General features: G+C 38.3%; 1 protein-coding gene across 1 annotated transcript in view; it reads left to right on the top strand.

Moving 5' to 3' along the window:
- The window catches only part of COL19A1 (collagen type XIX alpha 1 chain), a 73,102-nt gene extending 50,426 nt beyond the window's left edge, over positions 1-22,676 (top strand). Inside the window, exons 22-30 of the mRNA XM_042447020.1 lie at positions 115-159; positions 251-313; positions 2,064-2,099; positions 2,240-2,284; positions 6,703-6,873; positions 7,949-8,015; positions 9,878-10,006; positions 20,835-20,912; positions 21,651-22,676. Of these exons, the coding sequence (XP_042302954.1) occupies positions 115-159; positions 251-313; positions 2,064-2,099; positions 2,240-2,284; positions 6,703-6,873; positions 7,949-8,015; positions 9,878-10,006; positions 20,835-20,912; positions 21,651-21,769 (753 nt within the window). The 3' untranslated portion in view covers positions 21,770-22,676. The remainder of the gene's footprint in view (positions 1-114; positions 160-250; positions 314-2,063; positions 2,100-2,239; positions 2,285-6,702; positions 6,874-7,948; positions 8,016-9,877; positions 10,007-20,834; positions 20,913-21,650) is intronic.
- Positions 22,677-23,550: the final 874 nt, after the last annotated feature.

The raw sequence follows: 23,550 nt of genomic DNA, 5'->3' as shown, positions 1-23,550 counted from the left end.
TCCTTCATTGTTCAGGCTACTTAATCTATTTTTACCTCATTAAATCAATTTTAATTGGAGGCAAGTGGCAACTGCATGTTGAAAGTGATGTATTTCTTTTCTTGATTTCTACAGGGTAAACATGGGGCACCAGGGGCAGCAGGGATGCCCGGGGAACCAGTAAGTGCCACTTCATTTCACCACTCAGTTGCAGTACTTACATTCTGGTCTGTCAACAACCAGAAATATTTTATTATTACATTCCCTTTAGGGTGAAAGGGGCCCTATTGGAGATATTGGCTTTCCTGGGCCGGAAGGACCACCTGGTATACCAGTAAGTTATTTAACCAGTAACATTTTGTACATACAAATACATCTTATTCTCTCTGTTAATGGATGTTATGATCGGTGCTGCAGATCATCTCAGTGTTCAGGCATGTTGATGTGGGAACTTTATTCTTTTAGTTGCCCATGTCCCAGGCTAACTAGGACTTAAATGTACTATGCCCCAACACTTTGAATTATATTTACAATGGGACACAGAGGACATTTTATACAGGAACTGAATGCTGAGGTAACATAATTTATAGGAAGCTTCTTCATACCTTAAAGGCACCAGATTCTGTCTGCACTTGGAAGATAAGCAGGATCAGCTCTGATATAGTACTTGGATGAAAGTCTATCAATGAATATCAGGTGCTTTAGGCTATAATTCAGGGGCACCAAGTCGCAAAAGCATCTCTGAGTATTCCTTGCCTAAGAAAACCCTATGAAATACATGGGTTCACCACAAATGGACAGACAAGTTGAAAGCACACACACTTCATGGTTCATTCAAACCTCACTATTTGTGAAAAGTAGGGATGGATTGATCTTTTACACTTCTGTCTTTTTCAACTACTCATTTTATGTATTTAAGAAAATAAGCAGTCATTTCTGTGCATTCGTTTTGACAATCTCCACAATTTTAAAGTGGTCTATCCTGTAATAATGTGTTATTTTCACTATTGTGCACATTACTGTGCAGACTCCTCCACAGTACATAGGTTATTGTGTGCACACGTTCCTAATGGACATATTTTAGTGGGTTTTCTTTCCTTTTAAAAATGTGCAGCAACGTATGGCAAAATTTGGGAGAGTACAAAATTCAGAACCTTAACCTAGTTCAGAAGTTGTGAATCTGGCAGAGGTGTATAACAAATTCGGACAGAACATGTTTCTTGCCCACCTCTAGTGGAAGATGGTACACACTATGCTGTTGTTTTTCTTATGTGCCTTCAAGTAGTTGGTGACTTATGATAACCCTAAGGCTAACATATTGTAGTGTTTTCTTGGCAATCTTTGTTCAGAGAGCTTTTTTTTAATCTTTGCCCTCCTCTGAGGCTGACAAAGAGTGCCAAAATGGGTTTTCATGGGTGAGTGGGGATTTGAACTCTGGTCTCCAGAGTCACAGTCCAGCACTCAGATCACTACATCACACTGGATCTGTGTACACTTTGCTAGTATAAAATAAATACAAACTAAAGACTAGCTATTTATACACTATACTAGTATAAACTGAATGTTAAAATATCACTGATTAATTAATTAAATTATAATATCAGAAACTAATGAATGGTAACAATAGAAAACGTATTGTTCTAAGACACTGATCTATGTGAATAGATGGAAACACTTCAGAGCTCTATGTTGGGCTTGTGTATGTGGAAAATCCTAACTTAACCTTACCCCCAGGCATGTGGTGAAACCTACCGCACTGTATGAAGCTTACTGGCCCCAGCAAAACACAGATCCTCTCTACCGGGCATTACAAAATTGTTCCATGCTTTAAAGGCTGCCTTGGACTTTTTGGAGCAAAGTTGGGTAATACATAGGGGAAATAGATTAATAAACTGCAGCTACTGTTGTTAATCATTTTATCAATTTGGATTGTGTATACATTTCCCCCAAAGCCTGGTATCTTTTATTTGTCAGTTCTGCTTAGAAAGATATAACTCAATCAGTGACTTCTCTCTTAAGATATCTCTTGCTTGTAATGTGACTTGAAGCTTTTTGTAATAATAGATTCACTGTTATTTTTCTAGGGCATAAATGGGAAAGATGGATTGCCTGGTCCCCAGGTAAGAATGCAGCAGCTTGTACATTTTGGGTCATATGCAAATTATAACTCTTCTGCTTTTGAACACAGTGGGAAATAGATATTTAAACTAAAATTGGAAAGCTGTTTGTGTTCTTACGAAAGTCTTTCCTTTCTCCCCAGGGTTTAATGGGTAAACATGGTGACAGAGGCCCTAAAGGAGAAAGAGTAAGCTCTACTTTTACCTAAATGTTTCCTTATTTTATACAATTACCATAATAGTAGTCCGGTAGAACTAAATTATCATGGTGCAGTTATTTCAGTGGCTGCTACTGCCTACCCAACATGAGGGCCTTGTTCCACAAGGAGTCCTGGCATGTATTTTCTGTAAAAATTCTGTTTCATCACTAAATGAGCTGTTCTTGTGTCCCTTCCTTCCTCAAGAAGTTAAGAAACTTTAAAATGCTGTCTTAAAAGAAACAAAGGTAATTCTCCACTGTGGAGGTTCTACATCTATCCTTCTAATCAAGAGGGAGTGCCCCCCCTTTCTCCTGCATCCTCAAAAACTGTTTTTAGCTGGTGGAAAATCTCTCTGAGCTGATTTTTGGATAATATGGAAAACTTCGGTAGGAAAGGGATTGAAATGTTGTCCCTCTAGCAATCATAGTGTGACCTACGCTGGCTGTAGGTCAAGGATCCCTATATCTGGTTTCATATTCTTAATATAAAATACATACAACTCCATGGTCAAAAATACTCAAAGAAAGGAGGCTTCATGTCCAATAGGAGATTTCTAAACATGAGTTACTGAAGGCACAAATACAGTATTTCCAGTAAGAAAAAAAAGGAGGTATCTAAAGAAACAATTTCAGATGCCTAAGAAACTTTTAGATGAGATTTAAAGGGGTCACATATAAGCAATGGATGAAGAGGTAAATCTCTAAGTACCCCAAAAACTAGCCAGCAGTTTGAGGGAGAAAGTCAGAATTGCTAAAGTTCAGAATGAACAAGAGAGGTTAAAAATAGTAAGAAGTCCAAGCTACGTTTGGAGCAAGACAACAGGAAGAGCAAAGAAGTAGTAGGTCCACTGAGGGGAAAGGATGGAGAAATATTGATGAGTGACAGAGAGAAGTTTTTGTTGTAGTTAACTGCCCTCAAGTTGATCCCAGATCATGGCAACTCTGTGGATGAGACATCTCAGACTCCATATTTTCCACTGCTCTGCTTAGGTCTATTAATTTGTACCCATGACCTCCTTAATGAAGTCCATCCATCTAGCATTCAGCCTTCCCCTCTGCTCAAATCCTACATTGCCTCTGTCGTCTCCCAAAATTAAAAAAGTATTCCCCCTGTTGAAAATAGTGAGGAAACTGCAGGTCACTATTGGTAAAGAGATGGTATGGGAACATTAATGTTACTTTAAATCAATTTCTGGGGCCCATGGACTGTATTTAACTGCTGACTGCTTCAGCAATTTGAATTAAATGAGAACCATGGTGGTTTAAACCGGGTCATTTCAGATCATGATCTGTGGGAATGAGGCCTTGGTTTCAGTAAGACCAGGTTCTTCATAAAAGTCTTGAGGACAAGCTGCTAAAATGTTAACTAAACAATGCTACTATTGCATGGATTTGTAGTTAGTTGAAGGACCATATGTATGGTTCAACATCTTCATAAAGTCCTTGGATGAAGGAGCCAGGAGGATGATAATAAAATGTTCAGGTGACCCCAATCTGGTAGAGATAGTTGATACATCAGAAGACAAAACCAGGCTTCAATATGGCCTTAAAAGATTTGAGAACTGGACCAAAATAAATGAATGAATGTCAGCAGGAATAAAGGTCTACATTTAGACCATGAAAGGCCTAGATTTAGAAGAAAAAACATCAGAAGTACAATTGCAGGGTGGGTGACACTTGGTTTGTCAACAGTATATGAAAAGGATCTAGGACTTTTATTAGACTCCAAGGTCTTATTAGATTCCAAGGTGAATCTAACAATATGATGCAGTGACAAAGAAGACCTGTAATTTCAGGCTGCATCAACCAAAGTATAATACAAGCTTCTTCTTCTTCTTCTTTGATGCTTCAAAGGGAATTATGCAAACCAAATGGTCAGAAAGCAGATTCCAACCAAACTTTACTTCCTGGAGATAATTGTTTTCAGTAGTGAAACAGACTCCATCAGAAGTTGGTAGATTCTCATTCACTGGAATATTTTAAACAAAGTTTGGATGGGTACCTGACAAGAATGCTTTCCATGTGGATCTGCTGCATTGATTAACACTTGACATCCATTCCAATGCTACAGCATCAAGATTGTATGATTCTAATGCTAATGCACCATAGTAGCGAAGCTGCTTGTCCTGCAAAGTACAAGTAGCCTTTACTCTAAAACAAATATGTATAAATAATTCTAATCTAGTATGTCCTTGAAGCTTTTATGAATGTTAATAATGTGTTAGTAATTTGGAGCAGTTAATAGAGGAACTTGAAGGGTCATATTGCAGAGGTTTTGCTTTGTACTCTGCCTATTTAATAATGGCTATTTAAACTTTAGTCAGGATTCCGTTGTGGATTCAATTAGTCCAGAGCTTCATCATAAGTCATAGGGGTCTTTGAACTGCAGTCTTAATTATAGTTCCTAGCAAATGTTAAGCCAGTGGAAATCAAAGAGATTTAGAGGTCAGATTAATTGACATGAGGGGCTTCAGCCTTTGCCTGTAATCTTTTGCTTTCTCTCTGCTCTTTTTAACCACATGCAAACATTATACCACCTCATTGTGAAGCAGTTCTTTTTTATCAGAGAAGGACCTCTTTTATTGTCTCTCCTTCCTGTTTTGCCTGCAGAGGTGCATCCAGGCAAATCTCAGAGGTGCTTCCAGGCAAGTGCTGTGCCTCAAATAAGAATATTTATGGGAGGAACAAGACAACATAGTCTTCTGTATATAACACTGCAATGTTTTCCCATCACAGTGCTACACAGTGGCTTTTGGCTAATAGCCCAATGTACAAAACAACTGGAAGCAAGGAGCTCTTTAATCTAGTTACTTACAGTTTTTCATTTTTCCTTTCACTACACGGTTTAAGACAGTGGTGAGGCAAGATTTTCAGGTGCACCCTTCTCATCTATGAAAAGTACAATTTCATAGTCACACAGATTTAGTTCAGATTTAACAGAAAACATTGCCATCTAGCTTTAGGATGTAGTTTACTGCAACGAAGCAAATATGCATGTATAGACACAGCTATGAAAGTCATTATTAGTGAGATCTTTGCCATTTTCCTTTTCCCCAAGAAAATAAATGTTTTCAGATTGTTTCATGTTAAACAAAACACACTTTTCCTTTACCATCAAGGCTTCAAAGGATCCTGAATAATATTCTTTCTTCAGAATAGTACCTCCTATATGTATTCTGTGAAAACATCCAAGCTACATCCCCTTATTAGTTCAAGCCATGTATAATCTTTATGTATATGTATGTTTATGGTAACCTTCATTCCTTTCTGAATGTATTTATCTGTATGTTGTGCTTTCCAGTCTTCCTGCTTAATCAGAGTTGCCAAACTTTCTGCACTCCCTAAGACCAAATGAAGCCTATAGTAAGATTTCAGACCCAAACTGTCAACTCCTTTGGGTACATCCCACACATTCACTTTGGATTTTTTCTTCATTTTTTTTTATATAAACATGTATGAACCTAACATGTTTATAAACACGTTTATAAACATATTGACCTAACATGACACTGATATTTGGGCTGGCATACCAAACATTTTTATGCAAGTTTAGAAAGAATTGGAAAACCTCAGCTATTTGGCAAATTTCTGGTTTGGGCCCATCTTGAATGGACATTGGTATGCAACAATTTTGAAGAATTGTAATTGGTACCATTCAAATTTTTGTTTCATTCAAATCCTAAATGAAATCTTCAATATCAAGCCAGACAGCACCAGGTAGATTTCTGAGTATATCAAAACATAGGTTTAATTCTATTCTTCTGTTTTCCTTGTACTGTTCATTCTTTTTTCTACCTTTGGTGGAATTTTAAAATGTAGTAGCTGCCTGTTGACTAATTTTTTAAAAAGTTACTTGTACTGTTCTTTAAATAGTAGTTTGATATGCAAAAATCAGTGTCTACTCTGCAAGACACAAGTACACTGGCTGTTTGAATAGCTCATAACCTAGGTCAGAAGATACAAGTAAATGGCTCTTTTTATAGTTTACGCATCTTGCAGGGATAGATAAACAGCCGCTACGTTGTCTATATGAGTATGCAAAGGGATCTTGTAGCGCCTTTTAGACTAACTGTGCAAAAGAAGTTGTAGCATAAGCTTCTGTTGACTTGGTTTGCTTCCAGGTCTATGAAAGCTTATGCTACAGTCTCTTTTTGAGAGCTCATTTCTTTCTCTTGGAGAGCTTAGATTCACTTACAAGCAAAGGTGAAAAACATACAGTACTTAGTTTTTTTTTTTCAGCTAACCAAATCAGAACTTATCACAATCATCTTTGAACCATTCATTTGTACATTGTCCTGTAGTTTAATGTAGTACTCATCAGTGCTGTTTCCTGAGGCTGCAACAGTTTTGAGACAATAAGGGGTCAAACAATCTGTTGCTACAGAAAATTCTCTTTCTTTTGAACAGGGGGATCAAGGCATACCAGGAGACAAGGGCCCTCAAGGTGAAAGAGGAAGACCTGGCCTGCCAGGAGACAAGGGTGATATAGGACCTATGGGACCTCAAGGGAACAAAGGAAATTCAGGATCACCTGGTCATAAGGGTCCTCCAGGCTCACCAGGAATTCCAGGCATACCGGTAAGGTTAATTGGCAGTTGAAGAAGCATGGTTATGGTTAGAAGATTCTACCACCAGACCCAAGCATGAGTAAATTATGCATATTTTACTGTCACAGCTTGAGTCTCCTTTATCTGAAATCCTTGGAATCCGGAGTGTTTTGGTTTTCAGTTTTTTCAGATTTTTGAATATCTGCACATACATAATGAGATTGCTTGGGGATGGGACCCAAGCCTAAACATTGAATGAATACATGCATGTGACCGTTAATTGTGCTTCTCTTTGTCAGCCAAATTTTCCCCAATTTGATCCATTTGTATTTTAATCTTTTATATTATTTATTAATATTGTTGTTTTAGCACGGGGGTTGGGAAAGGGATTATTTTGAATCTGTTTGCATTTTTAATTCTATTTTTTATTGCTGTAACCTGCCCAGATTCACTGTGATTGGGCGGGATATAAATACATCTATTATTGTTGTTGTTGTTGTTTAATATACACCTTATAAACATACCTGGGGGAATTTTATACACAATATTTTAAATATTTTTGTACATGAAACAAAGTGTACATACATGGAGCCATCAGAAAGCAAAGGTGTCACTATCTCAGCCCCCATGTTGATAATTTTGAATTTTAGAGTATTTCAGATTTTGGAATTCCAGATAAGGGATACTCAACCTGTATTTAATTTTTCTTCTTTATACTACATAATACTTATTAATATTTGTATTGTTGCAATCCTCTGCAAAGACACACTAAAAATTAATTGTATTTGTCTTTAGTATTTTAATGTCTTTAGAGCCAGTGTGGTTTAGTGCTTTGAGTGCTGCATTAGGAGACTAGAGTTCAAATCCCCTCTTAGCCATGGAAATCCACTGGGTGACCATGGGCAAGTCAAGCTCTCTCAACTGCAGAAGAAGGCAAAGGCAACACTAGTCTTAACAAATTCTGCCAAGAAAACCCTGTGATAGATTTGCCTTAGGGTCACCATCAGATATGACTTGAAGGTATCCAGCAACAAATTTGGATGCCCACAACATCTGACCTTACCTTTCTAACTTTTTAATTATATATATATTTATATCTTCAACAGGCAGATTCACTTTTATTTGAAGAAATGAAAAAATATATCAGACAAGAGGTTCTTAGAGTTTTTGAAGGTGAGGAAAACAAACATTGTGTTACTCTTTTTACCTCCATTGTAAATGACTGCTTTCATTTTTGTTTTTGTTCTGATCCTCATAACATAACAAATGAACATAATATAGGAAACAATTTCCACTTCAGTTAGTAATACATTGAATAAAAGCCAGAGGTTAAGGCAGACATATCCTAGTTAGAGAAACCACTATATTTATGAGTGGCCTATAAACTCCTCTTAAATAATTATTTTTTGGGTGAATTGTATTCATTTAAAGTGCTGAAATCAAAAAGGACATAAAATACAACTATGAGGCACAATAAAATGGAACAGCTAGACCAGTGGGAGGGCTTTCATACCACACAAGCATAGCACTTCTGATTCCACTTTAACTGCCATGGCTGTATGGGATTCTGTGGGATCCTCGGATTTGTCATCTGGTGACATACTAAAAAGCTCTGGTTGAGATTTGAAATACCTCTCCCTAAACTGCAAATTCCAAGATCCCTTAGGAGGGAGCCATGACAGTTACAGTGGATTCACTGAAAAGGCCCCCGCTCTTTATGGTAACTTTATGGGATGAGGAGTTTTAATCAAGAAAACCAGAACTACAATTATTGTTCTGCCTACTTATTTACTGACATCCTGCTCATTTACTGACTTCAGCCACTGAATAATGGTTTCCAGCATGGAAAAGAAGAAAAGATAGATGGTGTATTTGAGTGTGCATACATTGATTGTGGCAAGAGAGCAGAGCTTCAGTACTTTCAGGGCACAGCTCCTGACAATATGTATGAGGAGTGATTTGATCCCCAAATGACAAGTGCAGCTGTATGGAGGCCCAGTATGGATCAAATGCATGACACTGAAGGAATGGGAGTTACTTTTTCTTCCATGGTCATTTTACTGGCTGATATCACTCTTGAAGCTGCTCTGTAGACAGGTGTACAGTGGTGCCTCGGGTTACGAAAGTAATTCGTTCCGCGGCCGCTTTCGTAACCCGAAAAGCCTTCGTAAGCCGAATTGCCATAGGCGCTAATGGGGAAAAGCCGCGATTCCGTGCGAAAAAGCCGAAAAAAGCACCAAAAGTTTTTTCGTAACCCGAAAAAACATTCGTAACCCGGAACAATAATTCCCTATGGGATTTTTTCGTATCCCGAAAATTTCGTAACCTGGGTATTTCGTATCCCGAGGTACCACTGTATATGCAGTACCACAAACAGATTGGTTACCTAAGAAGTTGCAGCATCATTGTTGAAAGCAATAAGATGACTGATAATTTGGAAGACTATGGAGTTTATCGCATGCAATTTTGATGCCCTCCCGGGTGGGATCATTCTGGAACGGGTTAAAACTGATTTTACCGCACATAACATTGCTGCTGTGCTACTGCTCAACTATCACCCGTCCTCCAGCAGTGCTCTGGTGAGCAATTTGGGTACTACAGAAGCTTTCCGTAATACCAAAATTGGCTGCCAGAGCATTGCTAGAGGACAGGCAATGGTCAGGCAGCAGTGCTGCAGCCATTTTCCATGTGGTAAAATAAGTTTTAACCCATTCCAGCCCAATCCTGTCCTGCGCCTGGGTCGGTGTTAAAACTGCATGCGATAAACTCCTATATATCAGGTACTGTACTTTTAAAATAATTGTAATCATTTTGCTTTGAGTATACAAAGATATTGAGTGCTACTCATACTTGTTTACTTACTTTTAATATGCAAAGGGAACATGCAGCACCTTTGAGAGCAACTTTGCAAAAGAAGTTGTAGCATATGCTCTCATAGACTTGGTCTATTTCCTCAGTTGCATCTGAGGATGTCTCTGAATTTTGTCACCTTACTTACTTTTCCTTTCCTTTTGTTTTGTTTTTAATGGATAAAGAGAGGATGTCTCAGTTTGTATCTCAGCTCAAATTGCCAGCTGCCATGCTAGCTTCCCAGACACATGGAAAACCAGGCCTTCCAGGAAAAGATGGGCTACCTGGACCACCTGGAGAACCTGGACCCCCAGGTAGGGATTCCAAACATTTATCTTCATATGCATTTTATTTTAAAGTTTCCAGACATCTTCAGAGTTGAGTGAAGCTACACTTGTAGCTATCTATTGATTAACTTTTAAATCCATACTAGTGTTTTCCAGACTAGACCAATATATTAACACTTAGTAGGTGTGTGTTTATGTATATTAAAAACTTCTAATCAATGCATAATAATCCCAATAATTGATAACACTAGAACACTGCTAGACACCTTTCCTGAATCTTCAACAGTGCAAACTCTGGGCTCAAATTCAATGTCATGTTAGCAGTGAGAGTATCATCACATAATAGTTTGAGCTATAGCATCTGTTAGCAAGAATATGCACATTATAGTGTAGTAAAATTTAATAAAGCTGAAATGTTATAGTAGCCTCTCTTGCTGTGAATCTAATTATTGCTGTACTTATTTATAATTAGCTTTGCACTATATTTGGTATATATTCATTTGCAGTTAACACACAGCAGTGCATTGATTAATTGAAAAATGTGTTTGGAGTTTTTTTTAAAGCTGCTCTGTCCTTCATTCAGATGCCAAGAAATCAGACTTTTTCAATGTTTTCCTCTTTGTTTCTTTATCAGAGATCAGACTGCCATTTAAGGTTTACAGGCAGAATAGTTAGTGAACATGCTGTAAAAATATTATTGGGGTAATAAATAATGAAGTACAGTATATATGAAAATAGGTAGTTCTTAATTATTATCTTTTGTTAGTTTGGTCTGCTCTGGAGTCAGAGCAAGTCAGACTGGAATGAAGAACGCGAAAGCAAAGCCTGAAGAAGTGCGGAACACAAAGCTGTGAGGAGAAGAATAAACGCTATAGAGACTGATAAGAGCAAATCCTTGACTGAAGGTTGAAAAGTGTGATGGGCTCAGAATGAGAAGAATCAGAATAAAAGGATCAAGGAGAGCGTTAAAAGGGGACTAGAGATATATATTTTTAATGCAAGTGGCTTGCTTATCATCTGAATATATCAATTTATTGTAAATGGTCAATTTGAATGTCTCTGCCAGACTGTTTAATGAGGATGCACAGAGTGGATTGTTCTGAGATGTATGTGAGAAACAGGAAGCCAAGTTATAATGTGAATTCCTTCCCATTGGCATCTTTGCCAGTGTGAAGGCTGGGAATGATGCTTCTTGCGAAGCCCAGGCCAGGGGGATGGGGAGTTGGGGGTAGGTAGGGGTAGCAATATAAAGCTGTTTTAGTTGTAAGGATATTGTCATGTTGCATAGCTGAACATAATATACCATGCCACCCTGCACCTCCAAGATCACCACAGTTTTACTCTGACAGAATAAAATGAGGAATTTTAATTATAATATATAATTTTAAGTAGATGCACCTTTACAAGAAGTGTAAGCCTGAGGGCAGGGAACCGTCTAATTAAAAAATAATAATTGTAAGCCGCTCTGATAGCCTTTAGGGCTGAAGCATGGGGTATAAATACCATAAATAAATAAATAAAGCTGAAGCTGCAATGGGGATTCCTGACGAATTCAGTGGGACACATTTCTAACCACAAGATCACGCTGTTAGACCCATTTCCCAGAAAAAAAATGTCAGCTACCTCTCTCTCGTCCCTCAAGTATGCAAGTATAATCAGTTCTTTAATATTCCCACTTTTCCTTCTTTTCTTTTCTTTTCTTTTTTACAATCCTTACACACCAGGGGATCATAAACCAATTTTTTTCTTGGAAGCATTGATGCAGTGTAAGGAGTTATAAAGGTATTGTGATTTCGGCTTAAGGATATCAAATAATCTTGTGGCAGTTGAAAAATTTCACACATTTATTGTGGCTGAAAGTTTTGTGCACCAGATCTCACTTTATCAGATGCTGCAATTATTTGGCAGTGCAGTGTCTAGCCTGTGAAGGCTTTCTGCTGCAATAAACCTACTAGTCCTTATGCTGCTGCAACAAGACTCTGTTGTTGCTTTTTCTCCATTAACTCTGTCACCACACTAGAACCAGATGAATGTCATGTATAAGCTATGACCTGCTTCTGTAGTTGAGAAATAGATAAGGAGATACGCATTAGAAATAGGTCTCTTGTGGATACGTCCTCCTGCTACCAAACATCAAATCATAAAGGTTTAAATGAGCTAAATGCTCTTGTAGATTTCCATTTTTCTTGGGAGTGACTGCCATCGTATTATACTTCCAATTCCCCTTGTCTAATAAACTCCTTGGTGTCAAAGAAACAGGATTTGACTTGAAACAATTTTAGTAATTGAATAACATTTATCCTCAGGTATTTGTACCACTGGAGTCAACAGGATTTAAATAGGCTTAATTTTAGTAGAACTGTTACCAAGGGTTATATTCTTTGAAAAGATCTGATATGGCCCCAAGAAGATGACTCACTTGTAAAAACAGTATCTGCAGAGGAATCGCCATTCAGGTTGCAATCTTTTGGGTGCCAAAAGATGGTATATGGGAAGACTCAGAACCTCAGTCCCATGTAGGTACACACACACACATACACAGTCAGCATTATCTGAACTACTGCTAAAATTGTCTATCCATGGCAGGGGAGATTCTTGCACACTGGAGAGCATACAACATTCACATCTTTTGTGAAGATCTTTGGAACTGGAAGAACATTTTCTGGGTAGCTTATTTCCTTAAAATAGCACCCACAGACCCCCCTAAATTGTCAGTAACAGGTACATGACTTCATCTATGTTTGTACCCATTAGGATTTCATACATAGCAATAGCAGTGTTATTTTGATCATATATAGCGTACTACACACATACACACACAGACACACATCATTAAGTAATCACTGTATGAAATCATTTATTAGGGAGAAGAGGATGAGGAATTGCTTCCATGGAAGATTCACTACAGGCCTTATTATTTCAGAATTCAATCAATGTGAAAGATAAAACCAGTTTTGAATGAGGCTACTTACTGGTACTGTTCTGTCATGATTGTAACACATGAAGGTGTTCTCACTGTTGAACTTTTGGGATAGGTATGGGAATAGGGAGCTTTCTGTGGCTGAGTTCAGTTAATGCTGGTTTAATTAATGGAGCTCTGTAAATGTTAGAGACAGTAAGTGGTATGGCTGTGTATGGTCAAGTATATACTAGATTATGGTCTTTGCCTCTGTTGCTACACTTCAGAATTTTTTCATGACTGCAGACTATACCCTGATCAAGAATGTATTTGAATGTTGCATTTTTCTTTGTCTATCTAATCAGTAAAACATCTCAGAGGAGGATTCATACATAAGATCTCCCCTTGTGTAGTCAGAGTAATTTTGAAAATTGATTAACTTGGGAAAGTTATATATTTATATTTGTTTACAAACAAGTTGATCAGAGAAAGAGGAGCTGCCAGATGTCTGTGAGACAACATTAGTTTCCCCAGTATTTGCTTAGTTCACACTCATCCATCAACACATACCAGGGAAAGAGGTGAGAGAGACAGATTTGCACTACTCACCTGGTCACACAAAGCAAATGGGACACCTAATAGCCATCAGACATCAAATGTCCCAAAGCAAGCAACTTCCACTTCTAAACTGTACAAAGGTTTTTTTGGTGCAGGGAATAATTTAATTATACTTGGTAGGTTTTAGTACCATTTGAGAAAACTGAGCTACCCATGTGGTGAACCATGAAGTTTATGAAGTAGATTACTATGTCAGATGACACTGGATTGTAAGAGTACTTTACTAAAAATATTTCTTTTGAGACACTGGCCTTTTAATGACATTCTCCAGGATCCTACATTGTGGATCTACTTACAAATCAAATAACTAAGTAACATCCTGTGAGCCCTCAAAACCTACCTTAACTGCTGCATCAAGTGATGGAGATTTGTTCAGCTGGTATTTCCATGCCTCTCCTGCCAGTGAGTGAGTCTTCGATGAGGCATTGTAACAAAGGTCTTGCTTCTGAATGTTGGAGTCTCGCTCACTGGTGTGAGGGGCCTGGAAGCATCATTCTGTTGTGCCCAAATCACTAGCAGAACAGACCTTCATCACCTGGTGCATCTGCTGGCTGCTAAAGTGGATTCGTGGAGGGGAGACTTTATGATCAGGGCAATGGTGAAATAGTACCTGTATTACTAAATATGGAGCAGTTACGGATCCGTAACAGTGGGTTACAGTTCCTTAACTGCAATATAGGATGTCAGACATCATTCTGAGCTGGCTTCACACAGAAAATAAACATAAAATATAATTTAAAAATCTGAACACTCACAAGATAATGGTACTGTATTTCCTTCAAGACATGTTAAAGTGTCTTGACCCATGCAAATACTCTGAGCATAGCATTTCTTCAGTAGAAAGCTACATTCTACCCATACTTAACTATCTAAGATGAAATGCCATCTCATCCAGGAATGGAGTGATGTCCTGGACAAATTGAGCCTCTTTAATTACATACATTATGCATACATACATACATACATAACATATATGAATCAATAAAGGATTCCATTTTCATTTTAGAACTCTCCATAGTTCAATACATTATTATTTTGCTACACTGTAAGGGAGGGATGGAAAGCACATGGTCTTCCAGATGTTGGACTGAAACTCCCAGCATTCCTCAACATTATATAAGGTTGGCTAGGGCTCCTTGGGCCTGCAGTCCAACAAAATCAAGAGGGCTGCACAGATTCCATATTTGCTGTAGGGCAATAGAGATATCTTCCCAGGTTCAGGAAAATGAGATATACAGACAACATACTTGGTAAGAAACAGAATGTAAAATAAATTGAAGCAAATGTAGGATGAGCAATTGACAGGAGGGAAGACCCCTGCCTTTGTATGTATCAGAAGACACGAAACACTCACACCCAAATCACAGACACATAGGTCATTAATGGCCATTATTTTAAACATATGTGTTTTATACAGGGACTTAAAAAATCCTCAGGGATGGGCAATCAGTAGCCTTCCCGATGCTGTTTAGATTACAACTCTCATTATGGCTAGCCATATAGCCAATAGTGTGGAATGATAAAAGGTACAGTCCAACAATATGTGGATGGCCATAGTGACCCATCATCCCTAGTCTTTATACAGAATGCTGAAACTGCTGGAAGTCTCTTTAATTCCATTTATAAAACATAAAGATCCAACATGTTTAATAGCATAAATGAACAGAGACAGTTTGAGGTCTTCCAAACTAACTCGAGAAGTTCAGATATGACAAACAATCAGTGCTTATTTTCTCTTCACTTGTCTGTTTGGCTATGCAAGCACAACTTTTAAACAGAAACTATTTCCTTAATCTCAGTGTCCCTCTTTTCAAGCTTTCACAGACATAGCTATGGATGTTGTGGGAGTTTTCTCCACATTGTCACAGGCCAGACATACAAGCACTGTTTCATCATCTGAACAAGACCCTAATTCCCTCTTAAAGTGCTTCCATCCCTAAGAGATTGTAACAAAATAGTTCAGATTTGACAAATTGCAACACTGCCTTCACAAGAAATCCTACTGTAATCACTCGATAAAGGTGCTAAAAGAAATTACTTTTTTTAAATAACAGATTTTAAATCTGGTTTTATAGGTCTGGCATGTTTTACTGCAGTATATACCCTTCTATTTACACCAGGGGTTTCATGATGGACTTAAAATCTCACTCAGGTAGACTGTGAAGTTAAACTCCAGAAGTTTAATCATTATTAAAATATACCTCATGTAAAATCTATTGTACTATTGATGGAGATCTGTTTTGGATTGTTCTTGAATGGTGTTCATATGCCATATTTAAATGTCTTTTTCTTACTGTATTAAATGTCTAAAATAAAGCAGAAGTTTTAGAAAGTGATTGGTGAAATGTTTTATTAAATGTTTGCAGAATTATTGTTACTCAACAGTACACTAAACATATGTACGCCTATGATACCAATGTACCTGAGCATTATTTTTAACATTAATATCCATAAAATGTGAACAGTTAGACTATTTTGATATTACCTTTCTACAGTGACTTGAATTTGAATGACTACATTTTTTTCAGACTATATTGATTCATATCTATTTGATTTTTCATTCTGTACATATGGTAGGAATACTGAAGCTGATGTAGTGTGTGTGTTGTGTTGTTTTTAATGGATTACTCATGTATAAATTCAACAGATACATGTCCTCTGGGGTTACTGCCTTTTTAAAAAAATGTCTAGTTTAACTGGGCTCATATTTTGTAAAACAGGTATTTATTGTCAAACTAAGGAAGCAGAGATTGTATAGAAGATGAGAAATACAGTAGTTGCCCTCATGATGGAGTGGAAAAAGTAACAATTAAAACAAATTGTGCCACCTTTCTGGAACACATATTTGTAAAAATAAAGAATGACGGTCCTTGAAGGCCAACAGGATAATCATTTAAAAGTTCTACTCAAGAAGACACAGTTTTCATAACTAACATGTGAAGATAATGTTTTTGTTTCCTTTTTAATCTACAAGGTTCAGTTTCAATGCCTGCTTGTTTGTTTGTTCATTCATTTGTTAATACATGTATGTCCTGTCATGCTATGCATGCTCCCCTTGCATGTGTGTGTTTTACCAGTCTATGCTTTCTTCTTTTTCCCACTCTTAGTCATTTGAGGTTGGACTCTTGAGGCACTGTGGTCAGTGGAGCAAATACTGTTGGCTCACCACTTTTGTGGCTTTGACTTTTGCAGATCTGATTTTTTTTTATTTTTAATTGATACTTTTTAATTTTGCAGATTTGATTATTATTAATTCAGTCGGGCGCATTTCTAACCATAGGATCAGGCTGTTAGACCCATTTCCCAGAACTTTATTAATATGTTATCTCTAGGAACATCTAAGTTTTCCAGAGTGGCTGTATGGCCAACTTGCATCAAGCATTGTTCTGGAGAACCTAGAAATTCCTAGAGAGAGCACTTCTCTAGGCATTTGTTGGTCCTCCAGCACAATTTTATTGTCAACATCTAGTGGATCTTGACCACAGAGTTGCACTGGAAGACCTAGAGATTAGGAATGTGTTCTTTCAGATTAAAAAATAGTTTTTTCATTTGCCTTTTTTCCACTTTCATGGTGGTCTTTCATCCCTAACCCCAGTGAAAGTAGAGGGTCCACTGTACCATTCTTTACTGCTTTATACTTAAGGTGACTGAGTAAACTAACTCGTACCATGGCCAAATTTTGGTCAGTCAAAATTGTGCTACATTTCTGTTGTTAGGTGATAAAGGTATTAAAAGTAGATCTCATTTCTCCTTTTGTACTTACTGGGTGAACACTACAAAGGTCAATGATTTATACCAGGGTAGACAAAATTAATCTGTCCTGATGCTGTTGAACTGCATCTCCCAGCATCCCATGCCATTGGTTATGGGAATTGCTGGTCAGTATCTGGAAAGGTTACACTCTACCCATCTCCCCCTATAGTCTTTTTAGTTAAAATCATGTTTAATCGAAGCTGGTTCTTCTAATTGCCTCTTTCCAGTAGCCACAGAAAATAAAAGTCTTACCTGGCATTTGGAATTAGCTGCTAAACAAACACCTGTAGGGGGGCCCCTCCTCTTTTGATTAGGTACATCTCAGATGGAATCATATGTTTAATCTCAAGAATGAGACATAGGAAATTATTACATGCCTTTTTATCCTGAGCTGGGCATGGACTGGGCATGTGTTTAAACAATTTAAAAATAGATGTTATCACACACCTCTGTACCCAGCCCAGAGGTATCATGTACTCGATCCGGACTTCTCCTGCGTTGTATGTGTACAGTGGTAGAGTTGTTGTTATGTAATTCACTTTAGATGAAGCTATGACCCTTCAGTCCACCAGCTGATGAAATCAATGCAGTTTACAATGACCATGATTGACTTGGCTTATTGATTTCAGTAAGCTGTCTAATGCAGGCAGTAAGAAAGGTTCAGCGTGCCGTTCTCTCAAACAACTGGTAGAGTTACCCTCCTCATTTCCTAGTAATATTAGAGAGCTTGTCCTTCGAAAGAATTTTACAAACTGATTTTAAACTGCACATGCCTTCAGAAAAACATATTATCCTTCTCCTTAACAGGCACTTGATGACTGTTCTGGATCATTTAGATTAGCTTGGATTGCTTTAACATATTCCACCAACCAGTTTAGTGTGTGTGTGTGTGTGTGTGTGTGTGTGCTTTCATCACCTGTTGACTTACCTTATAGCAACCCCATGAATTTCTTTGGGTTGTCTTTCCTCTGAAATACAGCCTACAGCACCTACTATTTGTGGGTATTCTCCCAGCCAGGTGTGCTAACCAGGGATGACTGTGCTTAGCTTCCAGGATCAAACAGGATCTGGTGTGAAGTCAAAGGCTTTAATGGCCAGGATCCATAGTTTTTGGTAGGTTTTTTGGTCTATGTGGCCATGTTCTAGAAGAGTTTATTCCTGACGTTTCACCAGCATCTGTGGTTGGCATCTTCTGTGAAGATGCTAGCCACAGATGCCATCGAAACGTCAGGAATAAACTCTTCTAGAACATGGCCACATAGCCTGAAAACGCCACAAAAAACTAAGGATCTGGTGCCTTTACAGTATTTAGGTCCTGACCAGATTATTAGTAGATCTCTAAAAGACTGTGTAAGAGAAATGATGGCTTCTGCAAATATCTGGTTAGTGTTAAACCTTAAGTTGTAGGAGTACAAAACTGCAGAACGCCCTTATGTAGCATCTCCTAATTTCACTGCAGCTGGAGGAAAGAGGGTTTGTTTGGGAGCCAGGGGTTACAATTTTAAAATCTGCATTGTGGTACTATCATTATTATGCCAAATAAAAAGGCACAGAAAGATGTGCCTGCTACAGGGCCAAAGTGGCTATTTTTGATTTTCAAATTCCAGTTTTTCTTTTCCAGATGTGTGCATTCAACAGCTTTCACAGGTGGAGCCTATTTGCATACTAAGCTCCAGTAGGGGAGCCAAACTTTAGGGAGGAGCCAAAGGGTCTGATCTATTTGCTTTCTTCAGTATTATGGAACTGAAGTCCTGTCTTTGAGGGCCTTAGAAACCATCATACCTACTATCTTAAAAAGCACTTTTGGCCAAGTGGAAAACATATGCCTGGCAGGTAGCAGCATCTCCATAGCTATGCCTCCCAGTGCTATCCCTCTAACCCACACTTTAAGTGATGAAGTCCCTATGCAGACAGCATGGCAATTTTCAAGTCATTGGAGAAACAGGGGGATCAGCAGAGACACATTTACCTGTTTTCCTATGGCTTGACATAAAGTGATAGGCATCCACAGGAAACTCAGGAGGTCCATGCAAATGGTATTCTTCCAGTACATCCAGCTATAGGAAAAGAGTTAGATGTGTTTCCTCTAAATCTCCTATTCTCTGACCATGGAATTTATCACACTAGCGAGATTCCACGGGAAAACGGGAGTTAAACTTGATTTAAACCAAAGAAAATGCGGAAATGCCCAAAGTTTATCACACAACTTCGCAGTTAATGCAAAATAACGCGAAGTTAATCCGAACGCAAAGCAGAGAAAACCAGCAGCTTTTTACTTTTGGAACAACCCAAAAGTTAAAAAAAAAAAACCTGCAGTTTTATTCTGCTTTGCATTCACATTAACTTCGCATTATTTCACTTCAGCAGTGCCTAGTGTGACTAACAGAATTTGCAAGTTTGGTTTAAATTCGAATGTACTTTAAATTGCGTTTAACTCATGTTTTCCCGCAGGATCTCCCCTAGTATGATAAAGCTCATAGACATGGCTGTGTTGGGGGTGGGTTGGGGGGATATTTTGGCCATTTCATGATCAATAAATAATTCCTGCCTCTTCAATGAAGAAAAACATGGGTTATGATAGCATACATTGGCATTGCACCATACCATATGTTAGCATTGCATCGTAACTCACTAACAGGCTTTCAGCCTCTGTTTAATAAATGCTTATCCATTTCTGTGAGAGTGCTGCTTTGGTCCAAAGCAGAATCCTGATATGTTGATTCTAAGCCTTTCCCAAAAACAGCTTTGGGCAATGTGGAATTCCCATTGGCATCTTGGGATGTCATTACATAGTCCATTGCATTACAAAGAAGTTTTTTACACTAGTTTCAGGCTTAGCATTAAATTTGCCATACAGTGTGGAAGATCGGACTTGGTAAGTAAGGCTGCATAATGCAAATCCCATATGGTAAACACCATGTATTTTCCAGCAACCTCCTCATAATGACTGTATTCTATATCTGGTTCTGCATGGCCCAATACACTAAGCAGGGGGATCTGAACGTGTATCTCATGTTCTGTCCAAGCATGATTCTAATCCCCATGTAACCCTGCTAAAGTAACTCCAGATCTTTTTCCTTTTCCATTTCAAATTAAATTTAAGCCTGTTGCATCCTATTTTTTAGGTTGCAATGCATATTATGATACATTATGCATTCATTTTTCTTACTGTACATTTCTCCAAGCTTTATGCAATTCCCAATCAGTCTTACTTTTATGTTGGTTTTAGAGTGTTAAGTGGTGGGGGTGCATCATTTAATGCATGATTCACTCCTTAAATGGTTTCTAATCCATTCTAGTGATTAGAAATGTAAAATGTAAAACAGAAGTGGGAGTAAATCCAGTAAAGTGGGAGAAGCAAAGAATCTATGGTCACAGGGTGTGTTCATATCTGCTAGCAATTTTCTGGTTTTCTTTAATCTTCTGAATTAATGTATACAAATTACTGTTGGAATTACTATCATCGAGGGAGTGGGGAGAAATTTACAGTTTTCTCAACCATTACATTTTGGGAAAGAGGTTGCACAAAAACAATGGGGTAGTTTCAGGGCACTCTTATTCTTCTTCTTTTTTAATCTTCTCTAGGCTACAGAGGACAGAAAGGTGAAAGAGGTGAGCCTGGAATTGGCCTGCCAGGTGATCCTGGCCCACCTGGTCCTTCAGGTAAAACTACCAATTCACACTTCTCCAGGCAAAAAACCCCAATGAGTTACAGCAGGGTTGGGTGACTAGGGTGGACCTGGATCCAGTTTTCTACTCCAGGGATCCTTGGGGAGGAAGGTTCACATGAATTGCCAAAAATGCCCCAAGAGATAGCTTTTAGTGCCTGGATGTCAAGTTTGAAAAGCAGGTATCAGGTTTGGTTAGTACTTGGAAAGGAGACCACTAGGGAGTACCAGCTGCTCTTGGGCTATATTTAAGAGGAAGGAACTGACAAAATCACTTCTGAGTATGCCTTCCCTAAGAATTTCCTATGAAATTCATAGAGTCATCATGATTGGAAGGCATATACTTTTGTAACTGTGGGTGGAAGGATATGAAAGGTGAATTGCAACTCCTCGGGGCTTCCAGAAAACACAAATCACCAGAAAATGATCATCAGGGGTGGGTCTGGAGGTGCTGAGGACCACAAAAACAGCCTGGGAGGTCAGTTGGGTACTCCCAAGCTCTACAGTTTGCCTGCACCTGAGTTACAGAACAATCAGGAGAGAGCAACAACATCTGGCTAAGATTCCAGCCTCACATTAATTCCCATTTAGTGTATGAAAAGAAAACTCTTCTCCGTTGGTTTCTTCTGAAGTACCAAATTAGTGTTAAATTGTTGTTAAATTCTTGGTAAGCTAATTGTGGCTATTATTATTATTATTATTATTATTATTATTATTATTATTATTTGTTTAGTCCCTAGTATGCCAGGCCCTCCCGGACCACAGGGGCCCCCAGGGCCAACAGGAAGGTGCAACCCAGCAGACTGCTATTCTCCTCTCTCCCAGAGTCAGCCACGGACAGCTGGGAAATGAAATTCGTCTCTGAAGATAGTTTGATTACTGGTTTCCCTGTTCCTCCATCACCTCTTCTTGCTCTCCCCACCCAATAGTGAATTTAAGCTTTAAAATATTTGGTGCATTTTTGTCCCTATACATGATACTGTGTATAGACATTTTACAGAGCATCTCATGGAAGAATTCTTTTCCAGAGTTAAGCCAATGCTGAGATGCTGTTTTCTTGCATTCATTCCATATGTTTATATTTAAGCCTACTTTTAGCCTACTTTTTTTTTAAAAAAGGACTTTTTTCTTGTATCATGGTGGCCTATTGACCTATTAATGGCTTTTAATTTATTGCTTTCAAAACGAAAATGTACTGAAGCACAGTTCTCTTTCTTTAACTCCTAAATTTCTATGAAATACCATGTTTGGCTTTTCCCTCATTTTTCCATTCCTTCCCCTTGTTTTCCTCCCCTCCCTTTTGGTAGAGTGCATTGGGATCGTGAAATTCTGCATCTCGCCTTAAAAACAGGGCTAACAAAATTTAAGCAGGACATTAATGATGCTTTTATGAGGGCTTGAGTAAATTGCCTGAGAAATCCAACTAGCAGTTGAGACTCCCCGTGTTCCCAATGCCCTTGTGCAGTCTTGCAAACTTGGCAAGAAATTTATTAAATGGAGCCACTCTTCTGAAAGGTTTTTTCAAGGAAAAATTGAAGGGAAAAAAGGACATTTTTGACCACTCTCCCATTAAGAGGAGAATGTTCTTATGATACAGACAGAATGTACGGTGCAGCCAACCACTGGTCCCAGTGAGGCTTACTGTTAGAAAATTTGTTATCTGGCACATGTCTAGAGTTGCTAGAATAAAAACTGAAGAGGACTTCTGCACCTTTAATGTTTTTATAGAAAAGAGAAATTCAGCAGGTGTGGCTTTGCATACAACCACACTTGCTGATTTTCTCTCTTCCACAAAATCATTACAAGTAAAGGAGCCCTGTCAAGTTTTCACTCTGGCACTACTACATACATCACATGTGAAGGTGGCCTTAATTAACAAAATCAAATCTAGTTCTGAAGTAGCTAATTCTCTCTCTCTCTCTCTCTCTGTGTGTGTGTGTGTGTGTGTGTGTGTGTGTGTGTGAAACTACTCTGCAATGTATAGCCAAAACCCAGTTATTGCTTACAGCTAAACTGGATCTGTTGAATCAATGGAAACCATGTTAGTCAACATTTATATATGCTGATGTACTGGACCTACTATAGTTGGAGACTAACAGTTGGATTTAGCTCTCTGTTCTTACACTTCTAACCAGATCTGATCCAGAGATGTTAGACTACACAACTCACATAGTAGCAGCAATAACTGGATTGGTGTAGTCTAACACATTTGGAGGACAGCAGGTTGAGAAACCCTGAATCAATTTAATGGAGACCTAGGCGTTTATCTCTTGTTGCAATATGCCGAACCATCTATGTTAAAATTCTTTAAAGGCTATATTGAATAGCTGTATAGGTCAGTTCAGATTGAAGGAAAGTGTCTTCCTTGGTGTGCATTTCATCAGGAATGTCTCCCTTTGTTGTTCTTCTCTGTTAAAATCAGAAGATGGAGTTCAAACTCTAATAACGGTCAAGTTGAACATACTGACTACAGTTAAGTTTCAAAGCTGGAGAACATGCACATAAGCTGGTCTGGCATGCCGTACAAAAAAGCTTTCTGTTTGAAAAATTCAGTGACTGGGGCAGTTTGACATTTCATTTCCCCTGAGGATAAAATGATCACACACGGTAAAGAGAAAGAGAACTGTTGAGCA

The sequence above is a fragment of the Sceloporus undulatus genome, chromosome 1 (genome assembly GCF_019175285.1).
Source record: "Sceloporus undulatus isolate JIND9_A2432 ecotype Alabama chromosome 1, SceUnd_v1.1, whole genome shotgun sequence".
Taxonomy (NCBI): domain Eukaryota; kingdom Metazoa; phylum Chordata; class Lepidosauria; order Squamata; family Phrynosomatidae; genus Sceloporus; species Sceloporus undulatus.
This window is presented reverse-complemented; position numbering and strand designations above follow the sequence as displayed.